At 43.9% G+C, this 18,706-nt stretch overlaps 1 protein-coding gene across 3 annotated transcripts in view; it reads left to right on the top strand.

Moving 5' to 3' along the window:
- Positions 1-8,473, top strand: part of ATP7B (ATPase copper transporting beta) — a 65,909-nt gene extending 57,436 nt beyond the window's left edge. For 2 of the 3 annotated variants that reach the window (XM_090026725.1, XM_090026717.1), the window contains exons 18-21: positions 65-268; positions 383-500; positions 3,800-3,902; positions 5,599-8,471. In XM_090026725.1, the coding sequence (XP_089882851.1) occupies positions 65-268; positions 383-500; positions 3,800-3,902; positions 5,599-5,863 (690 nt within the window). In that variant the 3' untranslated portion in view covers positions 5,864-8,471. Of the gene's footprint in view, positions 1-64; positions 269-382; positions 501-3,799; positions 3,903-5,598 lie in introns of all 3 variants that reach the window. The other variant, XM_090026708.1, reaches the window with a different exon arrangement.
- The last annotated feature ends 10,233 nt before the right edge of the window (positions 8,474-18,706 follow it).

Here is an 18,706-nt window from a genome sequence, read left to right as displayed (position 1 = left end):
GATAAAGCTATAATAACCAGTGTGCCTTATTTTCTCTCTTTTTTTTTTTTCCCTCTCCATGCAGGTTGGCATAAAAAAAGTGTTTGCTGAGGTTCTTCCTTCTCACAAAGTTGCAAAGGTCCAGGAACTCCAAAATGAAGGAAAGAAGGTAGCCATGGTTGGAGATGGAGTCAATGATTCTCCTGCACTGGCCCAGGCTGACATTGGTGTTGCTATTGGAACAGGCACTGACGTTGCCATTGAAGCAGCAGATGTTGTTCTTATTCGAGTGAGCTAAGTTGTTTAATGCATTTTTTTTCTATTTGGGTTGGTTTGGGCTACTCAGAAGTGTATGATTGTAAGGGTCTGAAGAATTTTGTCTCACTGTTCTTGTGTCTTTCAGAATGATTTACTGGACGTGGTTGCCAGCATTCATCTATCAAAGAGAACTGTACGAAGAATAAGAATAAATCTGGTCCTTGCCTTAATTTATAATCTGCTTGGGATACCCATAGCAGCAGGTACTTGACTGCTAAAGCTCAGCTTATAGGAGAAAGAGCTGTTCTGTACTGTATCTCTCTCCCAGTTCTGCTCAAGAAGCAAAATGAGGAAGTATATGGAGCTCCCTAAGAGTCTGTTAGTAACAATTTGACAAAGAAAAAAGTCCCCATAAGCTTCTGTGAGCATTTAAAATCATTGCCCTTTCCCAATTTTTTAAACCTGTGAGAATCATGAATAATTCTATAAGATGTTTACATCAAAGCCCATTCATTTTTACTTGGGGAGACAGCAACATAGTTGGATTTGTCTTCCTGTTTTCAAAACCATTCTAATCACAGAACATAGAGACAGGGCAAGTTTATTACCATTTTTTTATCTGATCTATCCATATTCTAAAGTAATAGTGCTTTTTTCACTGTAGGCTTCTATGTACTTTGTACACACTAGTTTTAATTGTATCAAGTGACAGGGCTACAGTCTTACTGGCTTAATAGTAGCCTACAGAGCTTTTAACATGAACTATTACAGTAATATGGAAATAAGCTGCCATGTAGCTTTAACTTCAGTATAGCCAGAGACAATGATCACTACAGACTAGCAGAGGCTTGCTGTCTAGTGGATGATGTAGGGGCCAGGGACTTCTGAGCCCTGCTCTCAGTTCTGATTCTAGTGTACTGCGAGGCCGTGCAAAGTCGCAAGCACCATGTACTGCAATAATGATCACAATCTGGCCCCCTGACATAACTTGAGTATTACAGCACTTCGAAAGTACAAAGACCTGATGTGCTGAGGTTGACACTTCTGGCTGCTTTTACATATGTTGTAGGCTTGTGTGCGTGTGGCAGTAACTGGGCCCAACCTTTACACTTCCCTCCAACACAAAGACATGGAAACAATCCTTGCCTCAAACAATTTTCATTTGAAATCAAATTGTAGGTAGGGCTGCTACCAAAGACATTCATTTGCATTTATTTTTGAAGGATTATTATAAATAGTGTCCCATCTATATCCATCAACCCAACTATCATTAACTGGCTGAATGTCAAATACTGAGTAAACCACATGTGAACATTCCACCTGTTATACATTCACACCTTTTTTTTTCCCTCCCCATCAGCCCTTATAGTGGTGTGAATACAAATTCCACACTGACCTGCACAGGGTTAACAAATTGGCCTGGGCTCACTGAGCTCTGCCAAGGTTTCCCTGCTAACAACAGACTTGTGGGAGAAAAGTTTTTTTTTTTTTTTTTTATATGTTCCTCCTTAAAAAATCTTCAAGCTGTCCTCTCTTTTCATAGCCACCCGTGATATGGATTGTCACCCCAGAGTGGCAGGGAGGAAAGAGTACTTTTATGTTTGGTCACAGCTCTGAAGCTGAATCTATGCAGAAACAGTTCTTTACTTCTGAAGGCTTGTGTTTAGAAGGCACTGTATGCACATAGGTTGATATATCTTTGTTTATTGAGATTCATAGATTATAGAGTCGGAAGGGACCCAATGGATCATAATGTCTGACCCCCTGCCCCTGGCAGGAAAGAGGACCAAGGTCAGATGACCCCAACCAGGTGATTGTCAAGCCTCCTCTTGATGACCTCCAAGTTAGGTGATAGTACCACCTCTCTTGGAAGCCCATTCCAGACTCTGACCACCCTTAACGTAAAAAAATTTCTTCCTAATGTGTAACCTAAATCTACTCTCCACTAGTTTGCACCCCTTATCCTAGTTACCCCCTGGGGTGCTCTGGTAAACAGCGCATCCTCAATTCCCTGCTGTCCTCCCCTGATAAACTTATAGGCGGCTAAAAGGTCACCCCTCAGCCATCTTTTGTAAAGGCTGAAAAGATCCAGATCTCCCAACAGCTCCTCGTAGGATCTTTCATGGAGACCACTAATAATGCAAGTGGCCCTCCTCTGAGCCCTTTCCAGATCCTCCATGTCCCTCTTGAAGTGCAGCACCCAAAACTGGACACAGTACTCCAACTGCAGCCTGACTAATGCCGCACAGAGGGGGAGCATCACCTCCCTTGATCTGTTGGTCATGCATCTGTTAATACACAACAAGGTGTGATTTTGCTTTGTTGATGGCTTCGTTGCACTGCTGCCTCATGTTCATCTTGGAGTCCAGCTATGACTCCAAGCTCTCTCTCAGCCTCCGAGCTGCTGAGGAAGTCATCACCAAACCTGTAGCTGTGTTGGGGATTCCTCCTTCCTAGGTGGGGTACCTTACATTTATCATTGTTGAATTTCATCCTATTTTGTTCCGCCCGTTGATCTAACCTGTCCAGGGTGGCCTGTATCTGCTCCCTGCCCAACTTTGCTCCATAACTTGGTATATCTGTGAACTTGGAAAGCATGCTCTCCACACCCTGTCCAAATCACTGATGAAGATATTAAATAACACTGGTCCAAGGACTGAACCCTGTGGGACCCCACTGCCCACCTCCTTCGAGGCCGAGAACAACCTATCCACCATCAGTCTGGGTGTGGTCCCTAAGCCAGTTGGCTACCCAGCTGGCTGTGTAGGCATCCACTCCACAGCCCGTTAGCTTCCCTATGAGAATAGGATACGAAACTGTGTCGAAGGCTTTCCTAAAATCCAGGTAGATGACATCGGCCTCAGCTCCTGGGTCAAGGCAGTGTGTGACCTGGTCATAAAAGGCTATAAGTTTTGTCGGGCAGGATCTACCTGTGACGAACCCATGCTGGTTTCCTTTTAGCATCATTTCTCATGCTGGGCCTTCACAAATGTGTTCTTTGATTTTTTTATTTTTTTTTTTCCCTCCATTATTTTTCCAGGGATAGAGGTAAGACTGACTGGCCTAAAGTTACCCAGCTCATCCCTTCTCCCTGTCTTAAAAATGGGAACCATGGTGCCCTTTTTCTAGTCCTCAGGCACCTGGCTGGAACACCATGAGAGCTCAAACAGCCATTGCCAGTGGCTCAGCAATGGCACTAGCCCATTCCTTCAGCACCTGTGGATGGAGGTCATCCGAGCCAGCTGACTTGTACCCATTCAGCCCCTCCAAGTGCTCTTTAACTAAGTCAGCACTAACCTTAGGCAGTCTGGTGCCTTTTGGACATCTGGCTGTGCTCAAGGTGGGGGAATTGTGTCGGTCAGTACTAAGGAGTACTAAAGCAAAGAACTCATTGAAGAGCTCTGCCTTTTTCTCTGTGTCAACCACCAACTGATCTGAGGGCTCCACAAATCATGCTTTGGACTGTCTGGCCATTTTAATGTTACAGTGATAAATCACTCAATCTTAAGACTGAATTTGGTAGTAATGTGTATATGTGTGTGTGTGTTCATTCTCCTTTTAGGAGTGTTTATGCCCATCGGTATCGTGCTTCAGCCATGGATGGGTTCCGCAGCCATGGCAGCTTCATCAGTGTCTGTGGTGCTATCTTCCTTGCAACTAAAGTGGTAGGTTTTACACCCGCCAGTCAGTAAGTGTTGACTGTATTTCATTTGGGACTCTTAAGGCACTGCTTTAGGCTATCACACACTTAAAATAACCAAGCAATGCTATCTTTTGTGAGTGCTTGGTTCCAAAAATCAAGGAGGCGACATCAGGAGGCACTACTTCACTGTCAGGGTGGCTAAGATCTGGAACCAACTTCCAAGTGAAGTGGTGCTGGCTCCTACCCTGGGGTCTTTAAGAGGAGGCTAGACAAACACCTTGCTGGGGTCATTTGACCCCAGTACTTTTTTTCCTGCCATGGCAGGGGGTCAGACTTGATGATCTGCTCAGGTCCCTTCCGACCCTACCAACTATGAAACTATGAAAAGGGATGCCCATCATTATAATGAGCAGACTTGATATCTATTCCCATTCCAATTATCCTTTAACTAGAGGCTACAGTTTTGACTGGAACAGCTGTGTTTGAGATCCACTTAAATACCAAATGAGATGATGATCAGAGTTTTTTCTAGAGAATACCTCGTGATATCAGATCATTCAAATGTGCGTTCCATCGTAATTCATCGTTAATTGAAGCTTTTCAAAAAAGAGTTACCCATGGCCTCACACTAGCATTTCTGTCTTTAATTAAATGTTAAGTTAGTAGAGAGAAGAGGGGAAGCAAAGAAGTGGGTTTATTATACTTCACTTGGTAGCTGACAATATATTGCACTACATTTCGATGGAAATGATTCAATTGCTGAACCATAAGCAGATTGTCGGAAGTGACTAATGGGGGGAGGGGGAGAGGTGTGCGCCAGAGGGGGTGGGTGCCCAGTTGAGATTCTTTTAGTGGCTTGAGTTTCAGAAGGTGCTAAACACCCACTTTGTGAAAAATCAGGCTCCTTTTATGATGCCTGCAGTTGCCTTTAGTAAAGCTTTGCATTTGATAATGGGTAAAGAACATGTCAACCTCAGCTGTGTTCTGGAAAGCTTTATTATTATTATTATTATTATTATTATTATAATAACTTCTAATATGGGAAATTTGTTCTGGCATTATGACCCTGATGCTGCAGATGCTTCAGTATTTACCCAGCTTAGCTCAGGTAAACAGGCCCGTTGACTATTCAAACGAGTCAAGTTCTATGTAAGCTTGAATCGTGGCAGAATCAGGATGTGTACTTACAGGATTCCTCCCAAACATTTCTTCGGAAAGTTATCCAAAACCTCTGGAGTTTCTGTAAGGCTTTTCATTGTTTTCTGTTTTTATTTATTCTTATGGTTTTATATGTTATGCTAAGAAATTATTAAGGTCAAATGTTGGGGAGCCATCTAAGTCCTGTTTGATTCTGGGCTCAAAGGCACAGTATTGGCTTTTACTGTGCAGGGTTATAATTTTTGTAACCAGAGGGGCTAGGACTTAATCTTTTTAAAATAAAAGCTTAGATTCATGAAAACACAGCAACAGCTGGGGAGACTTCGAAGTCCAGCATGTCTAGGCTTTTCTTTTCCAAGGGCATCATGGTGGAACTGCACTGTTGAATAAACTGCGAATGATAGTGCCTGTGTTGTCGTAAAATGTTTTAGTGTTTCTTCTGCAGTGCAAGTAGTAGATGAGCATTAGAAATGTCTTCATATTTTCTAATACTGATATAGCTCTCTGCTAGTGCTTCACACAGTGGTTGTTTATAAGCTCTTCTGTCTTTCTTTTCTCAGTTACAAGAAACCAGATGCAGAAAGTTATGAAGCCCAAGCTCAGGGCTGTATGAAGCCACTGACTCCTTCTCAAATCAGTGTTCACATTGGGATGGATGATAGGAGACGGGATTTGCCCAGAACAAGTGCCTGGGATCAGATTAGTCAAGTGTCCCTCTCTTCTCTGACTTCAGACAAGCTGTCTAGACGCAGTGGCTTTATAGAGGAAGAAGGGGACAAGTGGTCACTGCTCATTAATGACAGAAATGAAGAACAATACATTTAACATGCATTTCCGAGAGCCAGATAGTACGGTGAGATACAGTTCTTTGCCAGTGACAGCAGTGACTAAACCACCAAGAGTTTCATAATTACAAATGGATTCTTTTATGTTTCTTCTTGCAAAGTAACTGGAGTTCAATACGTCAGCTTTGTATTGTGTGAATGTTGATTTGTCAGGCTACAAATCACTTTCAGTCACTAAAATGTCTTGAGGCCCCCTAATGAATTAAGCCCTTAACTGCACACATTATTCACTATGCACAGTATGATACAGGAACTTTCAAAGTCTAACATAACTGCTACCTCCTGAGTTGTTTGTGGGGAACCAAAATCTCATTCTTCTCCATCTCGCTCGTGTGTCTTAAAGTGATTCCTATAAGAAGCATAGACACTTTCCCCATATGCCGTATTTCATTACTACGTCAAAGTGAAAACAAATGTGCTTGACTTAGAGCCCTGTGTTTAGGGATCTTGGATCTTATTCTTGGTTAAAATAAAAAAATCAGAACAAGCTGTGTCAACATGGGGGAAATTTTACAGTTTGGACTGTCCTTTTCCTTAGAGTCAAAATATGTGTTTAAAGATTTTCCAGAGCATAAATGTTTTGAAATTCTGTTTTAAAGGTTATCATTTACCTCCATGCGTTGCTGAGTCTTTTGACATTGATCTCCATTTTACTAAGTTTCCTCTCAGTACCTAACTGCTCTACTTAGATGTTCCACTTGAATCCTGCAGCCCTTTTCTTCCAGCAGAGTCCCACTTCTCCGCATTTCTTACATGTTCCATTTTCCCCTGTGGGACCAGATCTTACAAGCCAGTAGAGACCCCTCTGTCCTTCTGAAATCTGTGAAGTCTGAGCTCCCTTCAGTTGTCTGCACTAGTAAAACACTTTATCTGCAAGCACAGTGCAGATTCTCTGAAAAATGTGGTGCTCAGCTATTTGTCTGTGTGGCAGGGCACTGTAAATACACAATTGTGAACCATCCTAGCTGTTCAGCTATTGACGTATTCATGCTGCTGCATTCAGAGAGGCTTTCCATCATGAGTGCTTGTTCTGTGCTCTGATTTGAACACAGAATGAGGCTTTCTCACCAATGAGAGAAGTTAATAAGCATGGCTCTTTGGGAACTTTACAGAAGTGGTTGTGCAGTAGAAGTGGAGATTCAGTGAGCCCTGTGGATCTGGAGACTGGCAAGCAAAAAGAAGTAGTTTAAAGTGCATCTATAAATCCACTTAATCCCTCTTAATATCTTGTGCCAGAGCTGGGTAGTTAAAAGAAACCTTTTGCTTGGATAGTAATTCTGTCCCAGGCAAAAGAAAAAGTTTCATTCTTATACACATCACACCAGGTTAAATCTGTCAGTCTTACTTCAAATTTCAGTTTAACAGTGGACCTAATGAATAAATATGTCCACAAGGAGGAGACGGTAACTTGACTAGTATAATGGGCTAGGCCAGCTATTCCTGCGATTCCAAAATGACAGGTGGGAATCATGGGGAAAAGGTATTGAGCTTAATTGTACTTTGTATGTGTGGTTGACTGGTTGTTTGGGGTTTTTGAATCGTGCAAGACAATGCAATTTGTGGGTCAATTACATGAAAAAGCAGTAAAAATGAAAAGAGTAAAGAATAGGTACAGGGCACCCATTCACTATGGCAGCACAAATATTCAATTATTCTTCAAAGCTGTTCTTAACCATTTAATCACAGGTTTCAGGTACTTCTTTGAAGGATAGAAGAGGGGATCAAATTAAGAATGTTAGCAATGGACTTGGATTTATATGACAATAAGCTCTAAGTAATTCTACTGCTTGGTCAAGCATAGTAACCAATCAAGATGGAAGAGAGAAAAATCTTCCACTTCAATGCATGAGGTTAATTCCAGGGACTTCATCTGCTTCGCAATGCCAAACTAATCCTCTAGCATTAGTCTCCCAGGGCACTTGGATTTGGTTGCTTCAGTGAGCGGAGTTTGGAACTGAAATCTTGATCTCAGTGATGTTAATAGTAATAGGATTTAAAAGATGAGGGAACCAGAATTTAGTGCACTGCAGTGGTGACGGAACTGTTTAGTTTATTTTTAAAGTCTAATACTTTCTTCCCAAATCTTGTCCCTTCCAGACTGAGAGTCCAGACACTTCAGTGGAAAGAGGACTGTATCCAAATGGTAGACGTTTCCTATCATAACGTTTTCACCTTTTCTTGTCTTTTTCATCTATCTATCTACCTATCTATCTATAGAAAGAGAGACGCATGCGTACACACGTGCCAGTTGCCTGTAAAGAATGACCGGGGGGGGGGGGAGGAGGGATGGAATGCCCCATGCTTACTGCTCTTCTGCCTCTTGCAGGGAGCGGGGCGGGGGAGCCGAGGGCAATGCTGCTGTCTTTGGCTCCCCCACCCCCTCTCCAGTCCTCGGCACAGCTTCAGAATCATGGTGGCGCTCCCCCAGGCTTGGAGCACTCTGACTGGCTGTTTCTGTCACCCAGTCAGAGTGCAAATAAAGTGTTATGAACAGACAGACGGACGGATTTAGGCTTTTATAATATTAGATGGAATATCTATTATAGAATCTATAGAATATCTATTAGATCGATCTCTCTCTCTCTCTCTCTTTTATTTTTATATATATATATATATATATATATATATATATATAAAAACCTAAGTCTGTCTGTTCATAACACTTTATATACATATATATATATATATATATAGAGAGAGAGAATATATATCTATTAGATATATATCTATGCATATCTGTATCTATATGTGGATAGATGGATGGATGGATAGATACAGATCTATCTATCTATTAAACCACTATGCTGGTGTAACTTGGAAGATCATGGGACAAACTGTGCCATTATAAGATAGACCAATGTAAGTGCAATGCATATACTTCCATCCTGGAAGAGTCATTTGCTACTAGCAAACAGGTTATTTATTCCAAGTCTATGGCCAGGTACTGTAATGGCACCAGCTGTGAACAGCTAGGCTGGAATAGCTGCTTGTCTGTTCACTCTAATTCCTAGTTTAATTTACGTGGGTGTATACATGTGATGTAAATTAAGTTGATGTAAATGCGTTATGTGTCCTGACTCTAAGAGGCCTCCTGAAAACATTCAAGTTTGTACATCTCAATAAATTAGATGCAGATAGTCAAAGGAAGCTGGTGCTAAGCTTTTATTTGGACTTTTTCTGATGTTTGGGTATTTTATATTGGGACAACTGGAGCAAGTTTGTATTTTTAAATGTATATTAGAGATTATACTTCTTTTGTAGTGTAATAAAGAAATAATTATAAAGTCTGTTTCTTGTGAGACTTTGACAAAACTATTTCCTTGCCCATGATATTGCTATGAAACATTTTTGGCACATTTAATGTTACTGTAAGATGTTATCCTGTCCATTCTGTGTTTTCTCCTTTTACAGGAAATGTAGGCAGAGATTCCATTTGAATTCTGCCCAAACTGACTCTGACTTCATATGGTTATGCAATCTTGCCAGGACCTGTATTTTCTTTTAAAGCATTTGTGCGAAGAAAAGGATGAGTAGGTGGTAAAATGATACAACAGAGTGCAAGTATGTTACATCGAATAACTTTTTAAAAGAGGAAATTAAATTGGGCATTTCAGTGATGGCAGCAAAAGAGACTTTTCTCATTGGGAGATTATTGAAAACCACAAGAAAACAAGGAGTGGTGAGGAATAAACACCCTGCTCTTTGTTGTGGATCAGATAAACAGGCACAACAAGAGGCAGACTAATGTCTGTCCGTGTCTCTTCTGGAGATGTAGCTTTTCCATAGATTCTTTGTGCAAACAACTGGCCAAGCCTTTGTATATCTTTTTGCATGACGAGTATCTTGGGAAGTCTCCTTTGGGGCTGCAGGTAAAGTAAAAAAAAAATAAAAAAAATAAAGCTGGGTGTGTGTGTTTTCCCCTTCGGAATTCATCAGCTCATGGCGTAGCTGAAAGGGAAACCTAAGGAGCAAATATTTGAGCTATCTTGTACCATGACTCAGATGCATCCTTTTCTGGATGTTGATTGAGGAGAGGACCCAGCCTTACTAGGCTCCTCAGAGTGAACACCATTCAAATATAAGGAAGGGTAGATTTGCACCTTACAGGGCACGTCTACATGTGAAATGAATGCGAATCAATAAATTCCAGTGCATATTGCACCAGAGTTTATTGCTCCCACGTGCCACATTTACATGTGTGTCTGGGACTGCAGCACGTTGAGTTGGGACAAAGCAGCTTCAACTGGCAGGGAGTCCCAAGAGTCAGCCTGCCAGCCTGGGGCTGCTCCAACCTGGTTCAGTGTGCTGCTGGGGGGATGGCTGGGGCACGAGGGTGCTTCAGTGCAGGGCTAGTCAGCAAGCAGCCTCCACGCTGAAGTACCCACCTACTCCAGCCAGCCCTGTCAGCATCTACACATGCTGGTTGCACAGTTAAGAATTCTGCGGCAGGATAGTACTTGTATTTGTAAATGCTAACCTATGGCAGATTTAATTGCTTTACTGTGGCCTAATAGGGCCACATATGCAGATGCTGAGATTTTGCTGCAGAGCTAATCGTGCAGCTCCACAGTAAATGTCTCATGTAGATGAGCCACCAGACTAACAAAAATAGATATATAGCACAAACTTTTTGTCTAGGAACAGACATTCAAAAAGCCTGAGCCTGAATTGATTCATTCTTTACAGGTTAGTCTAACCTGGCTAGGCTAAGTCAGTTTGTAACCCAGACAGACATCCCAGAAATGCAGGCACATGCCTGCAATGGCTCCGGCTAGAAGCTGGGGCGTCCTAGAGGGGATCCCCCCCCCCTTTGCTTCCACAGGGCAGAGTTGAGAGGGGCAGGACACTCTGGTTATTCCCTCCCCTCTGGAGCTGCCCACCGGGGAACTCAGTGTTTATCAACCCATTAAGAAAACAAAGTCTCTGTCCATTAACTAATGGAGCCCTTCTTAAACAGCTCTTCCAAGTGTAGCCCAGGTAACTTGGGTATATACTTTCTTTCTCCAATTGAAGGGGATTGTTAGCTGGCAGGTATGGTGTGGGGGAACTGCAGATGCTCAGTTTCCCTCCATGCCTATAGAACCAGGCCAGGACAGTCAGGGAAAATAATATGGATATGTTTTCTCTCTCTCTCTATCTATCTATAGATATAGATATAGATATAGATAAACAAGATAGCTAAACAAGTAACAAACAATACCCTCTGGAGAAATGACATAAAACCTTATACCAGTGCAGGTAAGTCACAGGTAAGTATCTGATCTGAAACAGATAACCCTCAAAATAAACACAGATAGATAAGTATGGGTGAACAAAAAATAAGCCACAAATAAATACAAATAACAACAGGTGAAATAATAGCAACGGCAAAGCCCTATGATGCTACTTATCTACTAGTTTACAAACATGAGAGTTCAAAAATATAAGGCATGCCATCACACCACTTATGGTGCAGGAGCCCCAAAAATTAACTTAATCCCAAGGGGAAGCCCCAATGCCCTTGGGCTTTTCCAAAGCCCTACAAGGAAGTTGGTAACTTTAAGGGAGCCCTACCAGTGGGACCTCCACTTTCGGGAGGACTTAACTAACCAGCAAGGACTCCCCTCCCCCATGGGAATCCTCTTTTCCCTGCAACTCACAGCTCCCAGGCCTGGAAGGTGGCCATTGTCCTCTGTGCCAAGCTGCTCTTGCCTACAGTGGGCTTCGGGGCAGGGGCAATTGCTGTCCCCTGGAACAGGGCTCCTCTGTGCAGGGCTTCTGGGGCCTGTGGCTTGGCCCTGTCAGCTGGCTCAGGAGCTCAAGTACTGTCTGGATCCCTGGACTGAACCTTTTGCTATGGGTCAGAGGCCTGGGCTGCCTCGTGCAGCACCAGGCTCGGTCTGCTCCCGGACCCTATGTGCAATGCCTCCTGCACCGAGCTCCCAGTCTCGTTCTGGGGGTTGAGGACCTGAGCCGCCCAAGTGCTCCAAAGGTCCTGCTCCGTGCTCTGGCCTGTGCACCATGTCTCTGGCTGCATGCCAGAGGTTGCAGACCTGAGCCACCTCACGCAGCTCCCAGGGCCTGGGTGCCATGTGGCATGCTGTGCACTGAGAGCCTAGCTGCTGGAGCCGTCCCCTGCTGATGGAAGTCTTCAGGGGCACTTCTGGGCTACTGCTTCGCCCTGCTGAGCAGCTCTCCTCAGCTCGTCTAAGCCCTGCTCTTCTCTCTTCTCTTTCCCGGATGTCTTCCCCTCGTGCTGGGCACGCAGCTCCTTTTGTACTCTCCAGGGCTCTGCCCCTGAAGTCCTCCAGACCTCACAGTGTTGCAGTCTTCAGTCAGGTCCAGGGGGCGGGGGGAATTCCTCTTCCTTTCCCCTCAGGCAAGGGGCATGACTTAACTCTTCTTGCTGCCTCCTGATTGGTGGATGGGCTCCACTAATTAAAACAGCAAGATTTCAAGCCTGGGAGTCAACCCAAGCTCCAAAAGGCAAGCCTGCTGCACAAGGAAGGGTGTTAAGCTATCTGTTGATTAGCTACAAAAAGCCTGTCTGCCTGTCATCACCCACAGCATGGACCATAGCCAGTGTGTGGTCTGTTAGCTAATACTGAGGTGTCTGCGCAAAGCAGAGGAGGGGGGGAATAATCCCTGCTTGGCAGGGAGAAGCCAGGCAGATACTCTGTGCCTGCAAATCTGTGCTGAGCTGCAGCCAGGAAGCAGAGGGGAGAGGCCAGCCCTGCAGTGGAGCAGAGAGCCCCGCCCAGCCCAGCCCAGAGAGCATGCTGGGATGCTGGGGGTGTCTGGTTTATCTTAAACCAGCAAGGGGTCTGGGAGAAACATTGCATAAACTTGTTTGAGCCAAATCAGTTAAATCTGATACTACATTCAACCAGGTTTATCTCAAACAGGTTTCACCCATTTTCAAACTGGTTTATGTGCACTGAACATCTGTTCTGTTACAGGTTTAAATCAGTTTCTGATCACTTAAACTGGTTTATATGTAATGTCTGTCTCTAGCCTTGTAGTCTAGAGCTCATTGCCCAGAATAACCACCAGATGTCACTACAAGTACAAACACACAGCAACCTACCAAGCAGAGGTTTGATTAATTTCTTGATATATTTTCTGAGCATCTGAAAAACTAAAACATCTTAATTCCTGGGGAGGGAGAAGTGCAAGGGGGCAGTTTATGTCAAAGAATGTAGTGGATCTAAAATGCCAAGTTGATCTGAAGTTATAGAAGCTTTTCACACTCTTTAATTGCCTGGAGCTAAGCATTGCTACCTTGTTTGTATTATTTGACAGACAGATGTCTCCTGAGCTCTGCATGTGCAGTCTATTGAAATTATCATCATCCTTTCTTGACAAGCTGAGATTTAGAAAGAAAAGCACAGGAGAAGGCAAATTTGAAATTCAAGTAGTGTAGAATGCTATTGTACTCTAAGAAGAGAATCCTGACCTTACATTCTAGTTTTAAACATTTTTTTAACACTAAAACAATCCCAGATTATTTTAGAATCTAAAATTTCAAAAGAGAATCTTTTAGCAGCATCCAACTTGAAACTTAAGTTCTAAATCAGGAAAATATCTCTATTCAGGAAAATACTTAAATACAAGATTAAATCCTGTTGGGCTCGATGGCAAATCAGCACATGTGGAAAACAATATTTTAAATGCACTTTTAAAACAGGGCCTTAGGCATATCAAGTTGGGTATGAAAAATTAATGGATATGTATTTGAAAAATTAGACTATACAAGACTCCTAAAACTGCCCTAAGGTAGAAGGATTTTCTTACTGAATCACTTATCTTTTATTAAGAGAGAAGAATTATGACCAGACAAATAGTATTAAGTATTACTGGTAACATAGGATGGAAGTTAAGGTAGTTTAGGTTATAGGATGCAGTGAACATGACTGTATTGCTAGTCTATTGCTGCTAAACACCCTAGTCCTTTGTTAATAGTTAAAACATTTTTCTGAATCTATGTACTGCAATCCAGGATGATCCAGGAAACCAGGACCATCTCTAAGAGGTGACTTCATCTTCTACTTCTCACCATCTTAGCCTTTCGCAGATATTCTAATTCTCTGGCAGGTGGTATTTCTATGAACCCCTAAATTATTGTGACACTGGATGCAAATTCAGACATAAGATGGCGAAGCCTTGTCAAATAGGCTTTATTGATTGTGACATAATTAAAGGTTACTTAATGAAGGCCAAATACCCTCTTCCCCTTCCCCTAGTCACTTCTAGAGTAAAAACCTGCTCTCAGTGCTGTCTATCCAGTGACTATTTCATGCAAAACACATAATCAGTGTTGGCAGAAAAGCCCAGCCCATTTCCTCCCAGGACAGTGACCATGTCACTTGGCCACAGATTCAGATTCCTGCTTGAGTGCTCTCCTTCTGGCCTCATGATTCTTCCTTTCCTTTCTGCTTGCTGGCCTAGCTTCAACAGGAGAAGGATCAAGAGAGCTCAACCCTGCCTAGCTCAGAGCTTGATGGTGCTTTAACCATCATGGGAAGTGAGCACTGTGTATTTTAAACCCTGTCTGGCTGTGGTGGATCTGCAGACCAGATATCCACTTTCTAGTCAAGTGCTCTAACTCCTAGGCTTCTGGGAAGAAGGTGTGTGATTGTCATCTTGTTCTCCCTTCCTTTTTTGGCTGGGTTGGAGGAGCAATAAAGGTTTCCTAGGAACTTGAAGAGGGTGGAATAGCCCTGGACACACCAAGAAACCTGGACATCTAACAGCCACCTGTGTATAGGCTATGTCTGAATCTATATTTAGGGTGATTCTAAGGGTTGCCTTCTGCTACCCCGAGGGACCGAAGCTGCCCTTTCTCACCTAGGTGACCTTGCTGCTCTTCACAGGCACAAGCACAGGAGAGAGAAGCAGTGGGCAGATTGATTCATATCAGGTCTCTGCTGGACAGGAACAGGAACTGCAAGCTGGATGCTACTCATAGAAAGGCTCCATAGTTACCTCTGTCTGTAGTTAGAATAAGGTACAGTAGCAATGGGCAGTAGGCTGCTGATGGACTTCACGTGCACCGGTGAGCACCAAGTGTAGTGCAGGGAAAGAGAAGGACTGGAGAGATGCTCAGCCTAGGCAAGGGGAGCTAATGAGCTGTGTGGACGAACACGGAGCTATCTCAGGGCTCTTCTGTGTCATATTGGTAGTAGTGTGTCCTGGACAGGATGGGCCCAAGCAGCTTCCACTCACACCTGTGGGAGACCCTCTAAATGGCTACTTGTTAGTGATGTCACTCTGGGTTTGCCCTCAGTAGCTGCTACCTTCCTCTCCTCTCCTCTTATCTGCCCACTCGTGAGCTTCCAGGTTCAAAGTGTGTGGGTGGCCAGGGGGTGCTTGAGCCAATCCTGGGTTGTCTATACACAGCTGCTACATGTCAACCTGCCCTGAGAGGAGGAGCGGGATCTGAGTCTGTATTGTTATAGTGGGGTGACCACTTAAACACTTCTTCACTGAGGTCTCATGGGCTTGGCCTTGTTTGGGAATCCCAATCTTGCCTGTGGAGCCTATGCCCATAAGTGTTGTCAGAGGAGGCCATTAGGATCAGACCACTTTTGCCCTTACAGCTTAGTGATAAGAGCACGTGACCGAGACATAGGATAGCTGTGTTCAAATCCTTTCCCTGTGTGAGAAGATGTGCACTTGGATCTCCCTCATGGACTAACCCTCAGGTTGTATGGTAGTCTGCAGTGGACATAGCATCTATAATTTATCTCCAAGTTGTTCCATTTTGCATGTAAATATTCACTGAGAGAGAGGCAGAGAGTAACTTATGTCATTAGAACAAGGACTGGAACTTGTATCTCCCCATCCTGAGTATCCCTACTGCTAGGCTACAGAATTGTGCTCCTTCCCTCTCCTTAGCCTGGTCATTAGGGCGGTGCAAAATTTCGCTGGGTGTTTCATTTCGAAGCTGTTTCAATGCATTTTGAGCTTGAAACAACAAAATTAAAATGAAACAAAAGCCTTCAAAACAGCTTCAAAATGAAACAAGCGCTCAAAATGTTTTGAAACTTTTGAAATGTTTTGAAACTGGGCTAACTTGGCTTCGACACCAGTCCCAGCCAGCAGCAGCAGCCTCCTGTCATCTGGTGCAGATCTGGGCCATGCCCTCCCCAGGAGGATTCTGGCACAGCCCCCAGCCCTCCCGGGGGTGTGGGCCCCCGGATCTGCATACCGGATGACAGCATGCTGTTGCTGCCAGCTGGGCTCAGGAGCAGCACCAAACTTCCTGGCGCTTGGCATGGGCTGTGCCCAGTGCCGATCCCAGCCAGCAGCAGTAGCCTCCTGTGATCCGGCAGACAGATCAAGGTTTGCCTGTGTGCCTGGGAGGGCTGCAGGAGCTGTGCTGGACTCCTCTCAGGGGTACGAGCCCCCGATCTGTTTGCCAGATGACAGGAGGCTGCTGCTGCCAGCTGGGAGCGGTGCTGGGTGCAGCCTGCACCCAGTGCCGGGAAGATTGGTGCTGCCACTGGCCCCAGCTGGCAGCAGCAGCAGCCTGGCCCCAGCTGGCAGCAGCAGCAGCCTGTCATCCAGCAGGCAGATTGGGGGCCTGCCCACACCCCAAGGGGGAGTCCAGCATGGCCCTGCAGCCCACTTGGGGGGTGCAAGCCCCCTATCTGCCTGGCAGATAACAGGAGACTGCCACTGCTGGTAAGTGACAGGAGTTTTGCTTGTTAACAACTTGAGGTGCAGTTTCCCAGAAACCTCTACACTTATATCCTTGAAACTTGGCAGGTGTCATGCCCTCAGAAGGGGCTACCATCTTTGCAAGTTTCATCTGAATCAGGCAAGAAATAACAAAGTTTTAGGCATTTTCATGATTCCCCATTATAGCCTATGGGTGAAACATTGAAACAGTGAAACAGTTTTGATTAAAACGAAACAGAACAAGGCTTTCAAAACAAAACTCAAAACAAAACACTGTTCCGACGAAGCATTGACACAGAAGCTGAAGCAGAGTGGTGCTGTTTCACACCACCCTACTGCTAGTTGAGACTGTCTGGCAGAAGGCCTGACTTCAGAGAGACTAACTCTGGGAGATGATATCATTGGTGCAAATCTCAAGAGGAGGAGAGCATCCCCTTTCCTACCCTTAAATCTCCATGCATTGTTTATGGGACCCAGGCATATAACTTGGGGTTGTGGCATAAGTAGAGCATAAAGTAAGAATTTCAGGTGTTGAGGTGCAGAAACCTTTTTGTGAATGTAGCTCTTGGTTCCATGGAGCAGACTCTGCCTCCCTGCGTGCTGACACAATACCCCTTTCAATACAGCTCTGATCCATTTTGGGCAGTGCTGCAATAGGAAGAATAATGACAATTTTCTGACAATGTTGCATGAAAAGATGTTTCAGCCTTAACATCACAGTTTATTCTGCTTATTCTGCCTTACGCAGCAACCTCATTGGCTGTATTTCTTAGTAACCAAAAAATGCCTTAAAATAGCTAGGCTGGTTTTTGGGTTTTTTTATTATTAACAAAATTCAACTGACAGGTAAAGGAAGTGATGCTTATTTTGATTTCTTTATATGCTGATCTTTAAAACTTTTCATTGGAAAGCACTACATTGAGCTAATTCTTTTTCATCATTACGAGAGAACTATAAATATTCCAGTCACGCACAGTGTGCAAATTGTTAAGCATTCGTAATTCTCCTGCCTTAGGATGAATGGTATTAATTACTTGCCATACTGCTTAAGGTTTCATTGAACCATCAGCCCAAACAGTGGATTAGTTAAAAATGGTGGCTGTTTATTACCTGTTGAACATTAGGGCCGTATCCAGATGTGCAGGGGCATGAGCCTGCAGAGGCACAAATAATAGTGGCACAAATTTGTGCCACTACTTTGTGCTGCAGCACACATCCCTGCAAGTGTCCCACAACAAAGTGCACACTGTTCCACTGTGGGCAAACGGCCCTTGCCCAGCTCTTCCTGGAGCAGCCAGGAGGACCAAGCCTCTGCTTGTTCTGGTGCATGCTATTGTAGTGTGCACTGCACCATTCCCCCCCCCCACTTTTTCTTTCCTACTGGGAAATCCTGGTAGCAAATTTTGCCCCTGCACTGCAAATCTGCACTGCAGGGCACGTTTTAACATTCCCTGTGTGCGGTTAAATGAACTGCACATGCTTGCATGTGGGGATATGGCCTAAGAGTCTTATTCTACAAATGCTTGATAAAACAATTAACTGTGGCAAGTATCCCTTTTGCCATTGCTGGACTGAACTGGGAACCTCTAAAGCTAAAGCCATGAGGCCCCACGACCTGAACCAAAGGGAAAAGGTTCTAATATAAGAAGGGATTTTAAGCACATGCTTACCTATTTAAGCATGGAGGTCCAGATTCAGCAAAGCACTTAAGTTCAATCTTTAGTCAATGAAAGAATCTATTTAGCATCGCATGCTTAAAGTTTGGGACATGTTAAACTTTATGTCCCACGTTTAGCTGAGTTCAAGCATCTCTTTTAAAGTTAAGAATATGCCTCAGGGCTTTGCTGAGCCAGGGCTGTGACTAGTTTTACTGAAATGCCACATGCTTAATGTTACACTGAGGGTTAAAGATAAAGTGTTCAATATGAATTGGAAGCTGTAACAGCTTACAACTTTGGAGTATCAACTATAGAAAGGAATGCATATAATATACACTGCAGGGTAGAATATAGAGCATTTACTTGCCTGTTTAGGAGCTTGTTCCAGATCCTCAGAACAGGTCAAAATTTACTCAGTGAAATTCCTAATATGAAGAAGAATTAGTCAAGAGACTGACCAAAGGCCATTAGTCAACAGGAACCTTTTCAGTGATTTCAGTAGG

This window comes from Crocodylus siamensis, chromosome 1 (genome assembly GCF_052110815.1).
Source record: "Crocodylus siamensis isolate JL-2025a chromosome 1, ASM5211081v1, whole genome shotgun sequence".
Taxonomy (NCBI): Eukaryota; Metazoa; Chordata; order Crocodylia; family Crocodylidae; genus Crocodylus; species Crocodylus siamensis.
Note: the sequence above shows the minus strand (reverse complement) of the source record. Positions and strands in the feature narration are given on the sequence as shown.